General features: G+C 36.6%; 1 protein-coding gene across 1 annotated transcript in view; it reads right to left on the reverse strand.

Moving 5' to 3' along the window:
- Positions 1–2,208: 2,208 nt before the first annotated feature.
- The window catches only part of LOC125242055 (scavenger receptor class B member 1-like), a 31,716-nt gene continuing 14,454 nt past the window's right edge, over positions 2,209–19,470 (reverse strand). The window contains exons 2-13 of the mRNA XM_048150759.1: positions 16,750–16,816; positions 14,719–14,813; positions 11,045–11,208; positions 9,626–9,773; positions 7,866–7,959; positions 6,832–6,938; positions 6,397–6,521; positions 5,933–6,056; positions 5,238–5,382; positions 4,468–4,586; positions 3,858–3,983; positions 2,209–3,388 (exon numbers count right to left, since the gene is read on the reverse strand). Coding sequence (XP_048006716.1) covers positions 3,125–3,388; positions 3,858–3,983; positions 4,468–4,586; positions 5,238–5,382; positions 5,933–6,056; positions 6,397–6,521; positions 6,832–6,938; positions 7,866–7,959; positions 9,626–9,773; positions 11,045–11,208; positions 14,719–14,813; positions 16,750–16,792 — 1,554 coding nt within the window. The 5' untranslated portion in view covers positions 16,793–16,816 and the 3' untranslated portion in view covers positions 2,209–3,124. The remainder of the gene's footprint in view (positions 3,389–3,857; positions 3,984–4,467; positions 4,587–5,237; positions 5,383–5,932; positions 6,057–6,396; positions 6,522–6,831; positions 6,939–7,865; positions 7,960–9,625; positions 9,774–11,044; positions 11,209–14,718; positions 14,814–16,749; positions 16,817–19,470) is intronic.

The raw sequence follows: 19,470 nt of genomic DNA on the forward strand, positions 1-19,470 counted from the left end.
AACATGTCAATCCGTCGCTCCGTTTGGCCGTGAAAGACGGACAAACAAACAAACACACATTATCTTTGGTGAAACAACGAATTCTTCCACTTCAGATTATAGAGTAACCAGCTTTTCCCATTTATAATAAACTAGCTTTTGACCGCGGCTTCGCTCGCGTAAGAAAGAGACAAAAAGTAGCCTATGTCACTCTCCATCCCTTCAACTAAATCCCCTTAAATAATCACGTCAATTCGTCGCTCCGGTTTTGCCGTGAAAGACGGACAAACAAACAGACACACACCCTTTCCCATTTGTAATATTAGTATGGATTTGACATTATTATTTATATTTAAATAATTATATATGTATAGCCCAATTTCGTCGGGAACAGCGTGTTATGTAATGGCGTCGTTGGTGTACAGTCGTCTGTCACGCCGTGAAGGTGCGTTCGATTCCCAGGATTCTATAAACTTTTTGTATTTTTTTGTATATAAATTTCGTATTTTTTATTGACCGAGCAAGAATGGAGAGCCGAAGGTATCAATTTTATCTTAGAGAACCTATTGATATTTTTATTGTCATTTTGATTTTCTATTTATTAAGTTGAGATATAAAACACAACTTTTAATACCCTCGCTAAATATAATATTTTATCGAAATTACTCCTTAGATAAAAAAAAGTCCACTTGAGTTTTTAAAGCATTACGTTACTCAGTTAACTATTGCATTTTCATTTACTAATTTAAGATTTCAAAAGCGATTTGAATACCCTTGCTCCATCGAAAATAAACAATTAGAAAAAAAAATCATTCGAATCGTAGTTTAGAAACTAAAATTTATCTATACTTTTTTGGAATTTTTTAAAATATCAGATTAGGATAATTATGTTAGAAATTCTGAGTTCGACGAACCCAAAAATTATTACCATGTAAGAGAATAGGTTTTTAATCTTTTTTGTGGAAAACGCTCAGTAACTACTGTACGAGTACATATACATTTATGTATAAATAATAAAACAAAAAATAGTGTCTCATAGTGTTGTGTTTCTGCCGGTGAGTAAGGCTGCCAGAGCTCAACGAGGGTGCGGGGTGCTGACGACGGGAGGACTTACGGAACTAATTTGTTCCGTCTATTGTCCTTTGAGTCGTCGGCAACCCAAACCCTCCTTTGAACTTGTACACTCCTTTTTGCTGTGCACACACAGCAAAGGGGAGTGTACAAGTTTCTAATGGGGCGGCAACACGCATGCGAAACTCTTTGAGTTGCAGGCGTCCATAGGTTACGGTGACCGCTTTCCATCAGACGGACCGTATGCTTGTTTGCCACCGACGTAGTATTAAAAAAAAAAAGAGAAAAAGTCCTAGCTGGATTCGAACCCAGTACTTCCATGCAAATCATGCGATGGCACGTATTTACCGCAAGGCTATTTAAACAAGCTGTCACCGCGTGAAATTATCGACTAGAAGGGATACAAAAACACTGTTTGTATGTGTGAGTGGTACTTAAAAATAGTGTAAAATAGTAAATTTATGTACATTGAGGGGATTAACGTTACAATGAGAAGTTGAATGTATGTTGTAATACGTCAATTTTAATATTAAATGTTCGCGAAGCATAATTGAAAGTATATAAATGCCTGTACGACTCCACAAAAAAAATAAGACTGGTAATTTGCAGATTAACGCCATCTAACGCAGCCTGAGCTTCGGGTAACCTAAGCGAGCCACCTTAAAGGATTTTTTTACAAATTTAAAATTCTGTGAAAATATATAATATTTATGATAACAAAAAATATACATATATAATTTGCATTATTTTTAATCTATGTACAACAAAGTAACCTAATAAAAGTCTATTCATGAACACAAAATTATTGCTCAATTTAAGTACATAAATATGTTTTACGTGCCACCACGTATCACAGTAATATTTATTCCTAATTTTGTATTCCCATCTGTCCCCGTCTTGGTCACGTGAGGGACAGATGGGAATACGTCCTAAAGTTAACCTAAATGGATCCGTATTAAATACTTAAAATCCTTAAACGCATTTCCCCTTGTAAAATTAAATTAAATTTACAAATTACTTAAACACTAGTAGAAAATATCACTGTTTGAGCAAAACGATGTAACCCTGTACATATAAGGTACATTAAACATTATTGATGCGTTTTATCAACACATGTGCATAATTGTAAAACTTGCTAAAAGTTTAGAAATATTTTTGAAAATTAAATGAAAAAAAAATGAAATCCAAACTGGAAAAAAAAAATCGGAAATTCCTTAATAGTTCCGTACTACCTACAAAGGAATTTTTAATATTATTCCATGTGAGAATTTACAATTATGAAAACTTTTCGACAGCAGCATAAAATTAGCTTCAGTCAAATGTTTAAACGCACCTATGACTATGATATTATGACATAGTTTGGTACTATAGCTAACACCTACTGACATATTACTTCTTGTAACTCGAGCAAAAAGTAACAATAGTGTATTCGTGAACGATTTAGTACTGCGATTAAACTAGTGCCCCATGCCACTGTTTTACTTACTGTCAGACTTCAAAAAAACCGTTAATATTTGTGCTCCTGTTTCAAATATAAAATCTATCCGGAACAATAGGCAAAAACTGATTCCGTAAACTCCTAATTCTTTAAATTTGAAATGTACTAAGCCAGGATAAGGTAGACTATTTAAAGATATTTGTAATCAAATTATAGCGTTAATATGTAGGTGGATTAGTATACTACATTACTACTTTTATTTTATTTGTAAAATGTTCACTTTAGTAACTGGCTTTGAGGTTCTTCTTAAACTTTTTCAATGTTTGTCGAAAGATTTATTTTTCATCGTATTTTCCCTATACAACATGGACATGCTAAAACGTACAAGAGGGTACCTTCTTGAAGGTTTAACTAGAAACACCAAAAATTTAAATATCATCATCTTTATCGTCCGATTATGCGATGTAGATGTACATAACGAAATGTCTACTTTCAATGTTTCCTTTCTGAATGCATTAGATACATGCATTTTCTAATGGTGATAACTGATGAGTCGATGACGTCTTCATCAATAGTTACACCAATTTTAAACCAATGTTGTCACTGCTGGTGATGTGGGCAAAACTTACGTGCTCCTCACAAGAAACTATTGCTTTTCGAATCAAAGTCCATCAGCGGAACGCACAATATCGTGGCCTTCTTCTCATCACTCGGTGTCTGGTACTCAATAGCCCTCTCATCAGCACAGAGCCAAGTTCTGCAGACTTGGACGAAGGAGTAGGCTATAAGAACTGCGCCGAGGATGTAGAGACATATCTCGACCGCTAAGAAAATGGCGGGACCTGTTTTGTACATCAGGTTGAGCTGTTGTTTGGTGTGTTCGGGAAGGGCTGGGAGAATCTGAAATAGAAAATCTCTGTTAACATGTAATACCATACAATGCAATACAACTTCTCTTTATTGCAAACCTAAATTGAACATTATAACGTTTCTTGTTTAGCGAAAAATTGGAAACCAGAATTAGCTTGTCTTGAAAGTATAGGTAAAAATTAAAAAAGATTTGGTAAAGTTTCAGCTTTACTACAGTATAAATTTTACTTTACAGAAAATGGATAACGTTGCATCAGCTCCCATGACTGTTCGTCCTGCAAAGTTTATTTTCGTAGTGATGCGAGGGAATTTGTTCAAACGCCTCTTTATGGTACGCCTCATGTCTCCTTACAATGACAGACTAAAATCAAGTTCAACAGGGTCTTCATTCCTGCTGATTTTCCCAAGCCCGTTCGAGTAGATATGCACAGAAATCCCATCCGATCTCTAGCGCAGCGCTTGGAATTTGCTATCTTTGCCTATTTCGTCAAATACTCACAATTCTAAAATACCCAACGGGCACAACCATGCCGGACGTGGCCTTGGCCTCGTCGTTGAAGCTCACGTCTCCCATTACGATGTTCACCTGAACTGTGAACTCCGTCTCTATTACAGCTCCGATTTGCTGCAAATACAATAAAATCTTTATCAGTTGTCTGAGGATCATGACCGAATTTTTCGATGGTATTTTTTTACAACGAAATTTATCTTATCAACCAAGGTTGATCACCACCATCAGGTGTAATGCAATTGCCATTGCTGGTTTAAAATTCTTAAACATAAAGAGAAATGATGATGGTTTCCTTGTCACAGCCTTATCGGTGATGAGCTGGTGACCATGTCCACAAAGCTTACAGAGTTTGAATGCTCGTAAAAAATTGGTCACTATTGCATCGCTGTATGCATGACTGGTGCGGCCCTCAATTTGTAGGCTTCTCTGTGTTAAACAGTGTTAATTTATGTAGTTCCAACGGCTGCCGCTCACATTAATATTTGACATTTCATATAATTAGCTACGTGTAAATATTTGTGCCAATTAGGAGTGGTGACACTGGTGACTCCTTCACACAATTTACCAATGCTATGAGTGATATAAAACTGGTCCTTACCGGTTCTATAAGAAACCGTCCCCCATGCTTGGCCTCGCTCGGTTCAAGGCCTTCGATACGTTCGTACATTTCAGGAGGCGCGTTCAGGAAGTGCGCGTTGGACATGGCAAGAGGCAAACCTGAAAGGAAAAGTTACCCCTGTTATTGACCCTTATATACTTAAAACCTGCATTCTTTTGCAGTTAAATACCTCAAAAAATATTAAGATCAATTAATTAGTCGTTGTTCTTTTTTAACCCTCGACGCAATAACGACGTGGTGTTATAAGTTTAACATGTCTGTCTGTAGGTATGTGTGTCTTTCGAACGGATGAACCGATTTAGATTTTTTTGTTTAAAAGCGGAATTAGTCGGGATGTTCTTAGCCATGTTTGATTAAAATCGGTCCACTATCTATGTCGGGGTTTTTTTCAAAATTTAAGTAACTACTTAACTGATTTAGGGTCGGTTGCACCAAACGTCTGTTACCGTCAAAACGTTCGCTAAATTTTATTGTATGAGAAGTTCCATAGACCTCTGCCGCGTGACGATGATGTGTCTGTTAACTGCCTTTGATGCAACTGGCCCTTAGTCGTTATTTTTTTGTAGCAATGTAACCTATTATGATATCTTCGACCTGTTATTACGTCCCATTAGTGGACTTACACTCAATTTAATTTTTAAATTAAAAACGACTGCTCTTATCCCGATATCTCTGTTTCAAGACGTTCTAGTGTCATTCAGGCAAATGAATATTTCTTTTAATCTAAACTGTATGACGTGACTTATTACCATAAAAACACGGCGAGAGATCCGATAGTCCGTCCATACAAATCCCCTTGCCACAGAGACACTCATTGTCCTTCCCTGGCGAAAACGTCCGGTTACTGATCTTGTACACCAACGCATCAGCCCCGAAGTCCATGGTGATTTGCTCCTGAAATTTTGATATCGATTGGATTATTCAGAGGAATGGATCATTTGTCCTACTAACTGGACTTAATTTTTCAAAGTAGAATACATATAATAGTTTAAATGTGTATTAGTAGTAATCACTTTATTGTCTACAACAGATTCATATACAGTTTACAGGAACAGAGGTACAAAGGCGAACTTATCCCTATAAGGGATCTCTTCTGTGGCCGGGTTAGCGTTTTTCGTGACTTTTTTTATTTTATTGTAGACTGATCAGCGATTGACCCTATTAATATGATAGTCACACCTGGTGGAAAGTGAAGATAGAGTCTAAGATGGAGCTCACCGATTCAGTAATAGCCTATTCACTCTTGCTTTAAAGAGACCGAAGAGACTATTCCAAATTTGAAATCGTTATCTTATGGACTTTTGTAGTCCTCGAGATATTTAGCGATATGACAGACGGATACGGAAGAAGGCGCAGAATACGGTTTTATTCAGTCCCTGAATTGATACGGAGCCCTAAAAACGGTTTCATAGGCTAGTGATTATATTATCATTAGCTTCCTTACCTTAAAGTCCAGCTCGAGGAACCGGCACAGAACGTTCCGGAAGATCCGGATTTCCGTGTCGGGAGTTAGGTCGTCCGGGTAAGCCACTCCCTCGTACGCGTTTATGAAGGTGTTGCATTTCGTTCTGAAAGAGGGACATAGATAATCAATAGGTTCTACAATTTTCTCCAATGTTGTCACTGCTGATGATGTGGGCAAAAGTTTCATATGAATATGAATATAACTATATAGAGGAAAACTTTAAATCAAATTAGACCACAAAATATAGTCAATGATTGCTTGAAATGTTTTTAATAACGAGGAGTTACAACGGAAACATTGGTCAAACTTTACAGGTTGCGAGCGGAAATTTATCTATAACCTCATTTTCAATCGATCAGAAAAAACTTGGGCTTTGAATTGGGCTTGGGCTTGGCCTTTTTAGAGTGTTTTATATGTAATCTATAGAAGAAAACTCAGTTTACCTGGTCGTATTATTCTCGTATCCCCAAGGTCTCAGCCCACTGATTCCGTTCATGGATTTAATTTCAAACTTGTCTGAATCTTTTGCCCCAACTTCTAGTCGGTTTGGGACCGACTTGTCGTATAACTGAAAATAAAATTGACATATTTGGATAAGTAAGAAGAAATTTTAGTAAAATTAATTATTTATAAATATGTTCGTTTTGCATCATGTATCACAATTTCTGTTTTTGTTTAGAAATTAAGTTGCTTTCAGCACGTGTGATGTAGAAAAAAAAATGGAGGTTATAAAACTCAGAAAGGCAGATTCATGCATGACTTAGAAGTCAACAACAACAAGAGCAAGTAAATGTGATTTTCTTGGAAAAAGAGCTATGTACGTACATGTTTTAGGTAGAGCTATGTAGGTACAGATTATAAAATATGCCTTGTCTTACCCTGTCCATGATGCCCATCTTAGAGAAGTGTATCCATCCGGGCATGAACGTGTTTCCCATAGTGATAAGGGCCTCGTCGTACCCCCATAGGTACTCGTGTGCTGGGACTGCAAAATATAATACATGATATGAAATATCTTTACATGCACAGATTTGAAAAGACTAGTATATGAAGGAAGGAATTGGTATAAATCTGTCCACGGGTAGTAATAAGGAGACACACTCAAAGATTATGACAGATGGCGCCACCTTATTAGTCCATTGCACTTATAAAGAATTTCATACGTGAGAGCGAAAAGAAGATATTTTTTTCTCTCTCTCACATATGAATGACATTGGCATGCCTAGACACTTTCACTGGCGCCGCCTGGCGGGATAAAAGGTCAGTGTGCCTCCTCATTGGCTATTTCTGCTGCAGAATGATAAAGCAATTTATTTATACGGCAACAGTGTATTATTCTGTTTATATGGGGAAATTTCACGTGTCGTAAAACTGTCCATAGTAAAATGACAATGTTTTCCTAGAACAGCTAAACTCATAAACTGTGTAAAGTCATCATGACCAACAATTTCCGAGTGTAAACATTATTTCTTTGAAAATTTGAGGAGGTTTTCAGGGAAGTAGTCAAGGGCAGAGGCTGGTAATAAAGTATGATATATTTATTACTAACCTAAACTTATATACCTAGTTATTAAAAAGTGCTGGTAGCCTAGCGGTAAGTACGTGCGACTTTCGTTCCGGAGGTCGCGGGTTCGAACCCCGGCTCGCACCAATGAGTTTTTCGGAATTTATGCGCGAAATGTCATTTGATATTTGCCAGTCGCTTTTCGGTGAAGGAAAACATCGTGAGGAAAACGGACTAATTCCAATAAGGTCTAGTTTACCCTTCGGGTTGGAAGGTCAGATGGCAGTCGCTTTCGTAAAAACTAGTGCCTACGCCAAATATTGGGATTAGTTGTCAAAGCGGACCCCAGGCTCCCATGAGCAGTGGCAAATGCAGGGATAACGCAAGGAGGATGATGACATTACTAACCTGTTATGATAGCTCTCGAATCGACCTGCTTCTGTAAAGCGTTGTAGCCCAGTCGAGTCCAGAATGGGTATGAGGACATCATTGCTGTCATACTCTGGGGACAAACATTTTTAAAATACTTACATATTTACAGGTTAAGCTTCTTTATTCAATACCTGAATAGGTACTCATTTTTTGGGCTGTAGGAGTCGCGTTAAGACGATATACAGTGCGTAAACGTAATAAGGGCGATAAATGAAACCAGGGGGGCTACCATGAAGTGCTAAAGCCGTTCAGTTTAGGTTGAGAGAGAGGGACGGAGCTATAGAACTGCTATAGCTTCGTCCCTTTCTCTCAACCTAAAGTGAATGGCTTTAGCACTTCATGGTAACCCCCCAGGTATATAATTCAATATTGTTATCATTAATTAAGAGGTGTTTTTGAGTTACTCTTAAGTTTCAGCCCATAATTAATTTTTGAAAAAATTCCCAGCAGCAATGTACTGTAAACGTGGTTGCGATGACAATCAATGACAACTGTCAACGAGCGTTTAACGCGAGTGTGTTTGCATTACGTTGCGGGCCGAATTAATTTGTATGGATAAAAAAAATATTTCAATTTTAAGTAAAAGTTATCTAATTCCATTTTTTATGTCCTATACTCACCACCGTTAAGAGGTTCGCCCGTATTCGGTTTACACCCTGTATATAATACAGGAGGGGTCAATTTTCCATACAAACGCTCTCGACTATTTCCTCCCTGGTTCCTCAGAACACTGATTTTCTCAACACAGATTATAATTATTTTTATCTGTGACGTCGGACCGTTTTCATTTTTTTGATATTCTTATTTTTAATGACGCTAGAGCCCATCAAAAATTTCCATAAACGGTCTTATTGATCTTGGCGCAAAAAAAGGTGTGGTATTCAAAACAATTAGCCAAAAAACTAAGCGGTCCGACACAGATAATTTCATATTTATTCAGATTCTCAAATTTCGTTAAGTTTGATTAAGTTTTGAAGGAGGAAACAGTCGAGAGCTGAAACACGATTTTAAAGATTTTTTCGCAATAACCTTGAAACCTTGAGTTCGATAAATCTACTTAATAACACTAGTATATTTAACTAAAATTCCCAAATTGAAAGGGGGTCTCCTTTCCATTTTAGCAGTTTCGCTCATGTAGCGTCTAAAGCTTCCAAAGTATTGCAGCAATATTTAATGAAGTCAGTTTCATAAATGACGAATTTATTGAAGTGAAATTTCAAATGCGATTTCCAACTCACAGCGTGTAAATGTTTAACGCTCAGTGATTTTTTTTTTAAATACCCATTCTTATTTTCATTTCCACATAAAGTTTTTACTTTACACGGCGGGACTCCACGCACTATTTTTTTTGAAACATTGATTTTACATGATCAAACAAGGATAATTTAAAAAAAAATCTCGGGGAAAAAGAAAAAGTATAGGTAAATACGCTACACACCTTAGCAAGGCTAAAGCATTATGAGGAAAGCAAACTTCCTTGAGTAACTTTTTTTTTTTAATTAGCCTCTTTTGTGTCCCACTGCTGGGCAAAGGCCTCCCCTCGCTTTCTCCACTCGACCCTGTTGTTGGCATTTTCCCACCATTTTGGGTAGAATGCGTCCAGGTCGTCCCGCCATCTCCTTTTTGGTCTGCCTGCACCCCGGCCTGCCCCGTCTAAGGTGTTTCGCGGGTCCCAGTCTGTAAATATTTTGGCCCACCTTTCCGGAGTAACCTTAAGATTATGAAAATTTCCTCACCAGCATAGCAATATTAGGTATAGTGACGTTGATGTCCTCTGGTCTCCCGATAGATTCTTCGGGAACGAACTCCACATTCACGTTGGGCGTGTATCGCACCACACCTTTATCTTGATCTAGCTCTAAATCATCGTTGGAGCGAAGTTCTCTGTAAATAAGTAATTCTGCAATGTGAAACTGTTTTAATTTAAAACGTCATCTCAGGTAAAAGTAAGTACCTAGTTTAATAAAATAATATGTCTGTTAAAACATGTTTTAAGAAGGCTTTCAATTCAAGAAGTACTTTACAAGCGCCTGTTTATTTGGTTTTGGAGTTTGTGACGTTGAGGGTTGTGGTAAAAAGTGTATTTTATGGCACTATTTAATAGTTCATAACGCGTAGGCTAACCTAACAGTGTTAATCGGTAAACAGAGTTGTGTTCGATGTATTAGACAGTGCGCACACGGGCGACAAAGTTGCTCGGCGACTTTCGTATTTGTATGAAAAGTTGCGTCGCCTCGTGTGCGCACCTTCATACTAGCCCATAGACCGAGCGACGGAGACAAAACAGTTTTGTCGCCCGTGTGCGCGGAGCCTTATGCGTCGAACACAACTCTGTTTCTTCAAGCTAGGAACATACTACGCGGACGTCCGCCGTAAAACGACCGCGACCGCGACCTATCAGTGTGCACGGAACAAAACATCCAGAGAGCCAGATTTCGATCGGACGTCCGTGCGCTCAAGGCCACGTCCGCGTCCGTCGACCGATAGTTTGCACGGTTATGTGTATTTCCATTGTCCAGATTCCCGTCCGCGGTCGATTTACGACGGACGTCCGCGTAGTGTGTTCCTAGCTTCAATCTTCAATTTTAATATTGAAACTACTTACTTGGTTTAGTTTCAAATGGTTTTATGTTATAAGAGTCAAAGAAATATAAATCTTGATCCAAAAGGAGAGTAATAGAACAATAACCACTCATTTGTAGCTAAAAGGGTCGGTCTCCTGCCTGCATCTTCATATCCGGCGAAAGGTAGTCTGGCTCTGACGCACCAATGCGCACGAGCGATAGAGATACGTAGATATTCTACGAGCGTTTCGTTTCATGAGCATTTGTGCCATTCGGCTACGTACCCAGGAATTTCATTTGGTTGGTGACGTTAAATCTTCACATAGATTCCCTCTACCTCTGATTGTAGTTGTAGTAAAAGCGATGTGGCGTAAAGTGCCTTTTTATGTCATTAAGTAAGTAATTATTTAATAGCTCATAACGCGGTGAACTAACCTAACGGTGTCGATCCGAAGTAGAGTGGTTTTCGATGCATTGTATGTTATAATTTAAATTTTAACTACAATTTTTTAATAGTTCAAAATGTTAAGGACGTGTCAAATAATGCGTCGTTGCTCTAACTTCGAGTTTAACATAACAATAACCTCTCACTTGTAGCTAAAAGGGCCGATCTCCTGCATTTTCATTTTTCTGTCCCTTCCGCTCAGGAACTCCTCAGGGTTTGTGACGTTGAAGAGGTATGCTTTCACGTGGACTCCTTCTACCTCGGACTCGAGTAGGTGGTATGGCAGAGAGTTTGGAGCTATGCGTGTTTGCTGAAAAAAAAGTTGTGTATGCTATGAAAATATAATTGAAAAAAAAGGTTGGCATGATGGATCTTAGAGGACGGGGGAGTGGCCATCCACCAACCCGCTGGGTGGACAGTTTTAAGAAGGCCTGCCAGGGCATTAACACATGCGTCTTTTATTAGGACCGTAGAAGACCGTGCGGAGTGGGGAGCTTTGGTGCACACTGCACAAAATAACGACTTTATGTGGTCGCCACATTCAGTGGAGGAACCGAGGAAGAAAAATAATGAAAATGACATTAAAAGTACAGTATAAATAAAATTCGCTGCTGAGTTTACTTGGTCTAAGTTTTTTGTCTTAAAACCTATTCAAGCCTATTCAAGTGTTTGTTAAGCAAACAAAACATTTCAAGAGACACTTGGAAAACGCGAGAGACTTGTTTTTGTTAAAGTGCATTACGTTAGGTGGAAATTCACCACTATATTAAGTATGTACTTATGTAATTATTTCTAGTTTATTTCTATTGTTTTCGTTTTGTGTTCACTGATCTATCAATTGATTATGGTGTCAAGCAAGGCAACATAATTACAAGTTTACAACTATTACAAAAAAAAATCAATCGATTTGTAGTTTCACACGCTCCGTTTTTTACGCGATTTCTACCTGTGGAAACCTTTTAATTATCTCACTATCTCTGTCATTATTCTTAGTATTAATATACTTATATCTAACATTGGTATCTAAAGAAAGAAATCATCCTTGCGGCGCGTATTTTTACAAAACTATATTTTTTCTACTCGATTGTTACGCTAACATGTGTCATTACTCATTTCGATTGTGCAGAATTTTTAGATTATGCAGGGAGTCCTAAGATATTTTAAAATAATATGTTACTTAAGAAGTATTATTATTTTTTGGACATTCTTTCAATTGGCATCATAAGTGTTGGTGATTTTTTTTTTCACATTTCAGTCGATTCGATTCCTAAACGAAGCAAGTAATTCTTTAGAATGTCTTTGTATGCAGAATTACTAACTTTTAAAAATAAAAACAAAGTCTTATTTCAGCCAAATAATCTATCTATGATATTTAAGGCATGTACTTTCCCTTCATGTCCTATAGTCTTCGGACAGCCTGTATATGTACGACTGTAAATTTATCCATAGAGTATAAAATTTGAAATATACTATATAGGTCTAGTCCTATTCACGCCTCAAGAAAGTCATGAATCACCTGTAGATATAATATTGTTTTCGGTTACCGTGATAGTTACTCATGTAATAAAACTATGGAAACGGATTATATTATTATTATTTCATCCTGTAGATATTTACGGATCTTTTTATTAACACCACATCTTAAGATTGTCACTTACTTGCGTCATATTAAGTAATCATGGAATTGTAAACCAATTAGAGTATTATTGTCAGCTTATTGTTTAACTAAGTTATTATGAAACTATGACAATATCTTAAAACGGAATTTTACATCCGTATTCGTCACAATAATGACGTATTTTTGATAGTACCTATATCAATTAGTGTATTATTGTTAGGGCCTTTTGTAGAATATGTTTAACAGATAGTCAACTAAGTCGTAGTAAACAGTTTTAACTGTAAATAGGTACTGTTATGTTAGGTCAGTCTTACTGCGTAGTGCGTACTCACATTATCCTATCCAATACCGGATGTAGGACGGATATCCCGTATATTTCAGCACCCATCTTTGATTTTTGCCTTTGAAATATTTCCTAAATGAAAACGCACTGTAAGTTTACAGTACAGTACATATCCCTTGACAAAATATTTGATTAAAATATTAAAAAAAACATGTATTTTTAAATTCGCTTTGCAAATGCAGCTTTTGTGGTAATATCAAATTCGCGATTTTCTGTTTTGCCCTATGGTTGACTGGTAGAGAATGCCTTAAGGCAAAAGTACAAATGGCAGACTTAATGCCTTACGCCGTTAAGTCCGCCATTTATACTTTTTTTTATTGTGCAATAAAGTTTAAATAAATCTACCTATCTGACTGACATATTATCAACGCACATCCGAAACCGCTGGTCCTAGCGATTCCAAATTTGGCACGTAGGTTCCTTATAAAGTGTAGAGGAGCACTAAGAAAGGATTTTTCAAAATTCACTTTCTAAGGGGGTGAAATGGGGGTCCATGGTTTGTATGGGAAAACATGATTAGATTAGTACGCGAGCGAAGCCACGGGAAAAAGCTAGTAAATAAATAAATAAATATCAAGTAAAATTGAAAACCTTTTTGACGGTCACTTAAAAATTAAGGAAATCACGTACTGGCCTAGTACACATTACTACGTATTGCTAAAGTGATGTCAACTGTACGTGAGGATACCAACGAGAGAGTTACACAAGCGTTTAAAATTCTATATCGTGTCCCACTCCACCTTGAACAGAAACGGGTGGAATGCTAAATATACAACTATCTCTTTCTAACACGTACGATTATTTGATAACAGAAAAAGCAGGATAAATTTGAATTAGGAGAAAGATAACGCAATACGCATCTTGGTCTCAAATTATGAGTAGGACAAATAATTGTAAAAATGTTTATGAAAGAGACAAATTATATTTACAGTCAATAAATAAGTACCCAGTACCAACAACATTTTATGTAGGTATATAGGTATGTGAAATAAAGGTTTTTATGAGTTTGATTTTATGATACATAGGTACTTGAAGGAGACAAAAATAATTACTATGATTACTAAACGATCATATTAATCATACACTTTTTACTTTCACTATCCCAATGCAAATAATAATTTGTTTGTTCGTCTGTTAACCTCTTGACGCTGATATTGAATAAACGGCCGAACTGATTTAAGATAAGATGAAATTATACAGGGTGGGGCCTGTAACAAAAGCAAAAAATTAAACTGTAGGCTATACCCATTAAACTGACCAACATTTTTTCAGTGACTTTTAAAAATTATGAAGTCTTTAAATTTTCAATTTTTCATACAAAATAAATATTAGCTTCAATGTACGCCATTATTGTTGTCATTGACGTTGTCTGTCACACTTTAGACTTAACAGAATTCGCAATACATTACCTCTTACTGTATATTATCATCTTATGTAAACAAACCAATTTACCTTCTATGTAAGGACAACCATGACTTTATATGCATGCATATTTAATTAATACAAAATATTAGTTAAAATATAATTCTGTAACACTTCAATGGAAACAACTTTTGTAAAAATGTTAAATCCACTAAATTATGGAGATAATTCGTAGGAAGTAGGATATCTTTTATCAGTCATCATAAATTATTAACCGCCTTTCCAAATCTCAAGGGAGAAGGTTATCAATTGTCTGTATGTTTTTGTTTTTTTTTACGCAATATAATTGTGCACTTCCCAAATTTAATTTTGACATGTTGCGATTGGACAAACTGAAGCAGCAATCTTTATTTAGTGAAATATATTTTTTTAATTGTAATGTAAAATTTAAAGAGTAAAGTATAAATTCTAATAAAATGTATAAAATATGTACTCACAAATTTAGCTATAATGTGGACTGGATCGATGGCCATTAATATCACAGATACAACGATGCACAGCACGCCAGAAAAGAAGGCTATTATGAGTCTTTCTGCAATAGAAAACATATTTATTAGTAAGTAGACATTTAAAAAATATAAATGGGGTTTTACGCAAAAGTTGTAGGTACAATGAATGTGGGAGAATAACTGGGAGAGAGATGGGGCAACACATGAGTATAATTAGGATTCAATAAAAAAAAAATCTAAATTCGTTTTAGGTGCCAGGTTTACTAATAACATTAACTTTATTTTAACTTCTGATTAGCAGAAACGTCTGCAATCGATGCCACTAGGCTTAGAATAAATTTAAAAGTGGAAAATGTCTGCCTTGGGTGAGACTTGAACTCACGGCCTATGGATAAATATTCCAGCGCTCTGCCAACTGAGTAGAAAATTAGTAGTGGAAAATTTCGCTGGCTTGGTTGAAGTCTTGGTGGCTCAGTTGGCAGAGCGCTGGAATATTTATCCAGAGGCCGTGAGTTCAAGTCTCACCCAAGGCAGACATTTTCCACTTTTAAATTTATTCTAAACATTAACTTTGCAGATAAGAAATATAAATAAATAAATATTATAGGACATTCTTACACAGATTGACTGAGGCCCACGGTAAGCTCAAGAAGGCTTGTGTTGTGGGTAGAGATGGGTAACTACCCAGGTAAATACCCGACGGTGGGTATTTACCGGGTAAATACCCGATATTTACCTACCCGCGGGTAAATACGCGGGTATTTTCATTTTTCTTCCAAATTTGACGTTTTAAATGGTGTTTTGGGCTAAAATAGATTAATTTAAGTCAGTCTTTGTAATTGTACACATAATGTTTATTCAAATTGAGAACGAATAGGTTGCTATGAGATAAAATGTGATTTTAGTGTATCTTTCCAACTATAAAAATGGTGTAATATCATTCTCTGACACACGGAAATAATTTAAAATGCTTTTAATATAAATTATAAGTCTGATAAATTAAATTGTAAATGAAAATATGTGAATAAAAATATTTCAAAAATCACTTTTTGAAGCTCATAACTCATACATAGTATGTTTTATGACAAAATTGTATATAAACTTTTTTGTAGGAAATTGTGTCTACTTTAGTTCGTACATACAAAACTTTTCGATATTCATGATAGTTTCCATGAAATATGAAAAAAATACATTTTACCCCCCCTAACCCCACCATAACCCCCTCCAACCAGTACTAGGAAGTTTATCTTTATCGTATAAATACGACTATTTAATGCAATCTAAAAAGCACACGTAAAACATATTTTTTTAATTATTTTTAAAAATATACATTAAAACTTCTGTAATCTTTATTATATATTTGACTGAACAGTTTCGTTTTGAATTGTGTATAATAATTACAACCACTAACTTAGTATTTATCTCCATTTTAACACAAATCAGCATGTGCAACATGAAATGAATCTACCCGTCAATTTGGGTAGATACGGGTAAATACCGGGTAGATAGGTATTTACCGGGTAAATACCTGGGTGGGTAGATTGGGTATTTACCCACGACCCATCTCTAGTTGTGGGTACTCAGACAACGATATATATAATAATGATGTAATATTTATAAATACTTATATACGTAGAAAACATCCATGACTCAGGAACAAATATCTGTGCTCATCACACAAATAAATGCCCTTACTGGGATTCGAACCCGGGACCGCGGCGCAGCAGGCAGGGTCACTACCGACTGCGCCAGACCGGTCGTCAAAAGCAAAATATATTCGAGAACATTGAAAAAAACATATTTTTTTTGGTGAAATTTACTTAAATTCATATTTTTTCCTTATTTTGACCCCAAAAACCTTTCGACTTCCTGGTGTTACACCGTGTATAAGTTAATGAATCAAGAGTGAACAGGCATCTTCTGGGCGAGCTCACTCCATCGTAGGCCACGTCTTTGTCTTTGGCTAGTCTGTGGCCAAGAGTAAGCCCATTTATAATATTAATAAAAAAAAAAACTCACTCCTCGCCATTAACTTGGCTTCTCGAGTAGTGTTGAACGCCATCTCTCATTGGCAGCATTCGATGCACTGAAACAATTAAACATATATTATTGAAAGGCTTATAGTTGGGGAGTTTATTGAAAAACCTTAAATTTTTTGACCAAAGCATGAAACTTGGCACAGTTGTTCCTTATATCAAAATAAGCCGATTAAGATCGGGAGCCTTCGGGAGCCTCCCCCCTGGGGCCCGGGAGGGGGGGTCAAAGTACCGCTTCACCCGGCTTGGTTTGAAAAATTCTAACTTACCCCGTTTAGTTAATAGGTCATGTTTGGTATCGTTTTCGAGTAAATCAATAACGTAGAATTCGTTTTCAGTACTAAAATTATCATTTAATGATAAATAAAATAAAAAAAATTAAAAAATTTGAAATTTTCATCCATGATTTACAAATTCAAGTCATCATAAATGACAAACTGTTTGCTTTTTCTATAAATAAAAAATATGACATGATAGCCTATTTAATATAGATTATAAAAAATATAACTTTTATCCACCTTTACTAACGTTAAGTTTCACAAAAAAATTACTTTAAGACGCGCGGCGTCGGTACGCCGCAAACGTAATTTTAAAATGCCTTTATTTTAGAAACTCTATTAGACCTCGTTTAGCTATTAGGTCATGTTTGATATCGTTTTCGAGTAAATCAATAACGTAGAATTCATTTTTGGTACTAAAATTATAATTTAATGGTAAGTAAAATTAAAAAAAAATTAAAAATTTGAAATTTTCATCCATGATTTACAAATTCAAGTCATCATAAATGACAAACTGTTTGCTTTTTCTATAAATAAAAAATATGATAAGAAAGCCTATTTAATATAGATTATAAAAAATATAACTTTTATTCACCTTCACAAACGTTAAGTTCCACTAAAAAATTACTTTAAGACGCGCGGCGTCGGGACGCCGCGAGCGTAATTTTAAAATACCTCTATTTTAAAAACTCTATTAGACCCGGTTTAGCTATTAGGTCATGTTTATATAGTTTTCGAGTAAATTAATAACAAAGAATTTATTTTTGGTACTACAATTATAATTTAATTGTAAATAAATTAAAAAAAAAAACATCTATAATTTGCAAATTCAAGTCAACAAAAATGTCAACCGTTTGCTTTTTCTCTTATGTCACCAAACACCCAGACAAGTTTGGTGGAAACTTCCTTCACGAACTGCTTGGTGTCTGATGACCATGGTCCAAATGTTTCAAATGCAATTGCCGCAAATATGTAGTTGTTTCTTAAAAATGCATATTTGCGCGTTTAAACTGGGCGTTTTGCAGCAGCAGTCTCTGGTTTCTGGGCCGAGCGTTAGACGTTGGACGGAGCCAAGGTATCCACACAGGTCACGCCCCACGCCAAGGGTCGTCCCAGAAACCAAGGCAAAAGCAAGCAACCATCAGGCCGCTTTCCGTCTGCTGCTGACAAGCCGACAGGTTCGAGGGTTGTCGGCATGTTCGCTGTGCCGAGAGCCTTGCGGATTAAATCGTTAAGTGCAGTGTGTCACAAAATTCGGCCAGCAATAGACTGACAGTGGAGTCCGTGGTGTCCTAATGCGTCGGCAGCAAGGGTGTGGTTGGCATGTCTTTAGCCCCAGTCTTAGACAAATGGCAGTATATGATGAAGTAAGGCAGCCTCGGAAGGAGGTATGTTCTCCAAGTGTCGATCTTTTCTAGTAAAGAGGTTCTTCCGGCACTCATTCACTGTTGCGTAAGGACCCTTGATCTGAAACAATATGTGCATTGTCATTTTATTTAAACAGATTCTGCAACTATCAAATTACAACATTTTGGTGAATCACCTTCACTATTACACACTTACCTATCATACAAAATAATTACAAACTTTAGTAGAATCTGATTAGCCTATCTATGATATTGCTCCATCTCGTAATAGTTTGAAGCCTTGGGTGGCCATGTTTCTCCCTTGTTGATCGTTTCAAGCTGCGTTTATCGTACCTATCCCATACTATGTCTAATCTAGAAACGTTTTCTTTTGGCTTTGAAGCTTAGCCAGGCCACTCAAGGTGTCAAACTATTACAAGATGGAGCAATATCAGAGGCAAATCAGATTCTACTAAAGTTTGTAATAATTTTCTATGATACGTAACGTAAGTGGGTAATACTGAAGGTTACGTGATCCACCAAAAAGTTGTAATTTGATAGTTGTAGACTCTAAAATGATAATGCACATATTGTTTCAGACCAAGTCGTTGCGCAACGGTGAATGAGTGGTCGAAGTACCTACCTCTTTAGGTACCAAAAAAGATCGACAATTGGAGAACATACCTCCTTCAGAGGCTGCCTTGGATCAGCATATACTGCGCACAGTGTACCAGGGGCCCATTTCTCGAAGCTACAAGTTACAATTTACAAGTGGTTGTCAATGTCTAATATGACAAGTTGGAAAGAGACTTCCGCTTGTAACTTGTAACTTTCAGTTTTGAGAAATGGGACTCAGGGCGTTCTTGTTTGGAGTCAGGCGTTGGCGTTGGTGCCACACCAAAATTTGCCAAGTCCGTTTTCTTGGGGATGGAAGGAAGAAGGAGACGAATGGGTACCACACTGGTCAGACAACACTGCTTAGAAGTTACAAGATGTAAATGTAAATCAGGTTGCAAAAACCGATGCAACTGCATAAAGAGGGTAGAGCCTTTTTTATGCAGTTCCATATGTACCCAGCTA

This window comes from Leguminivora glycinivorella, chromosome 2 (assembly GCF_023078275.1).
Source record: "Leguminivora glycinivorella isolate SPB_JAAS2020 chromosome 2, LegGlyc_1.1, whole genome shotgun sequence".
NCBI lineage: Eukaryota > Metazoa > Arthropoda > Insecta > Lepidoptera > Tortricidae > Leguminivora > Leguminivora glycinivorella.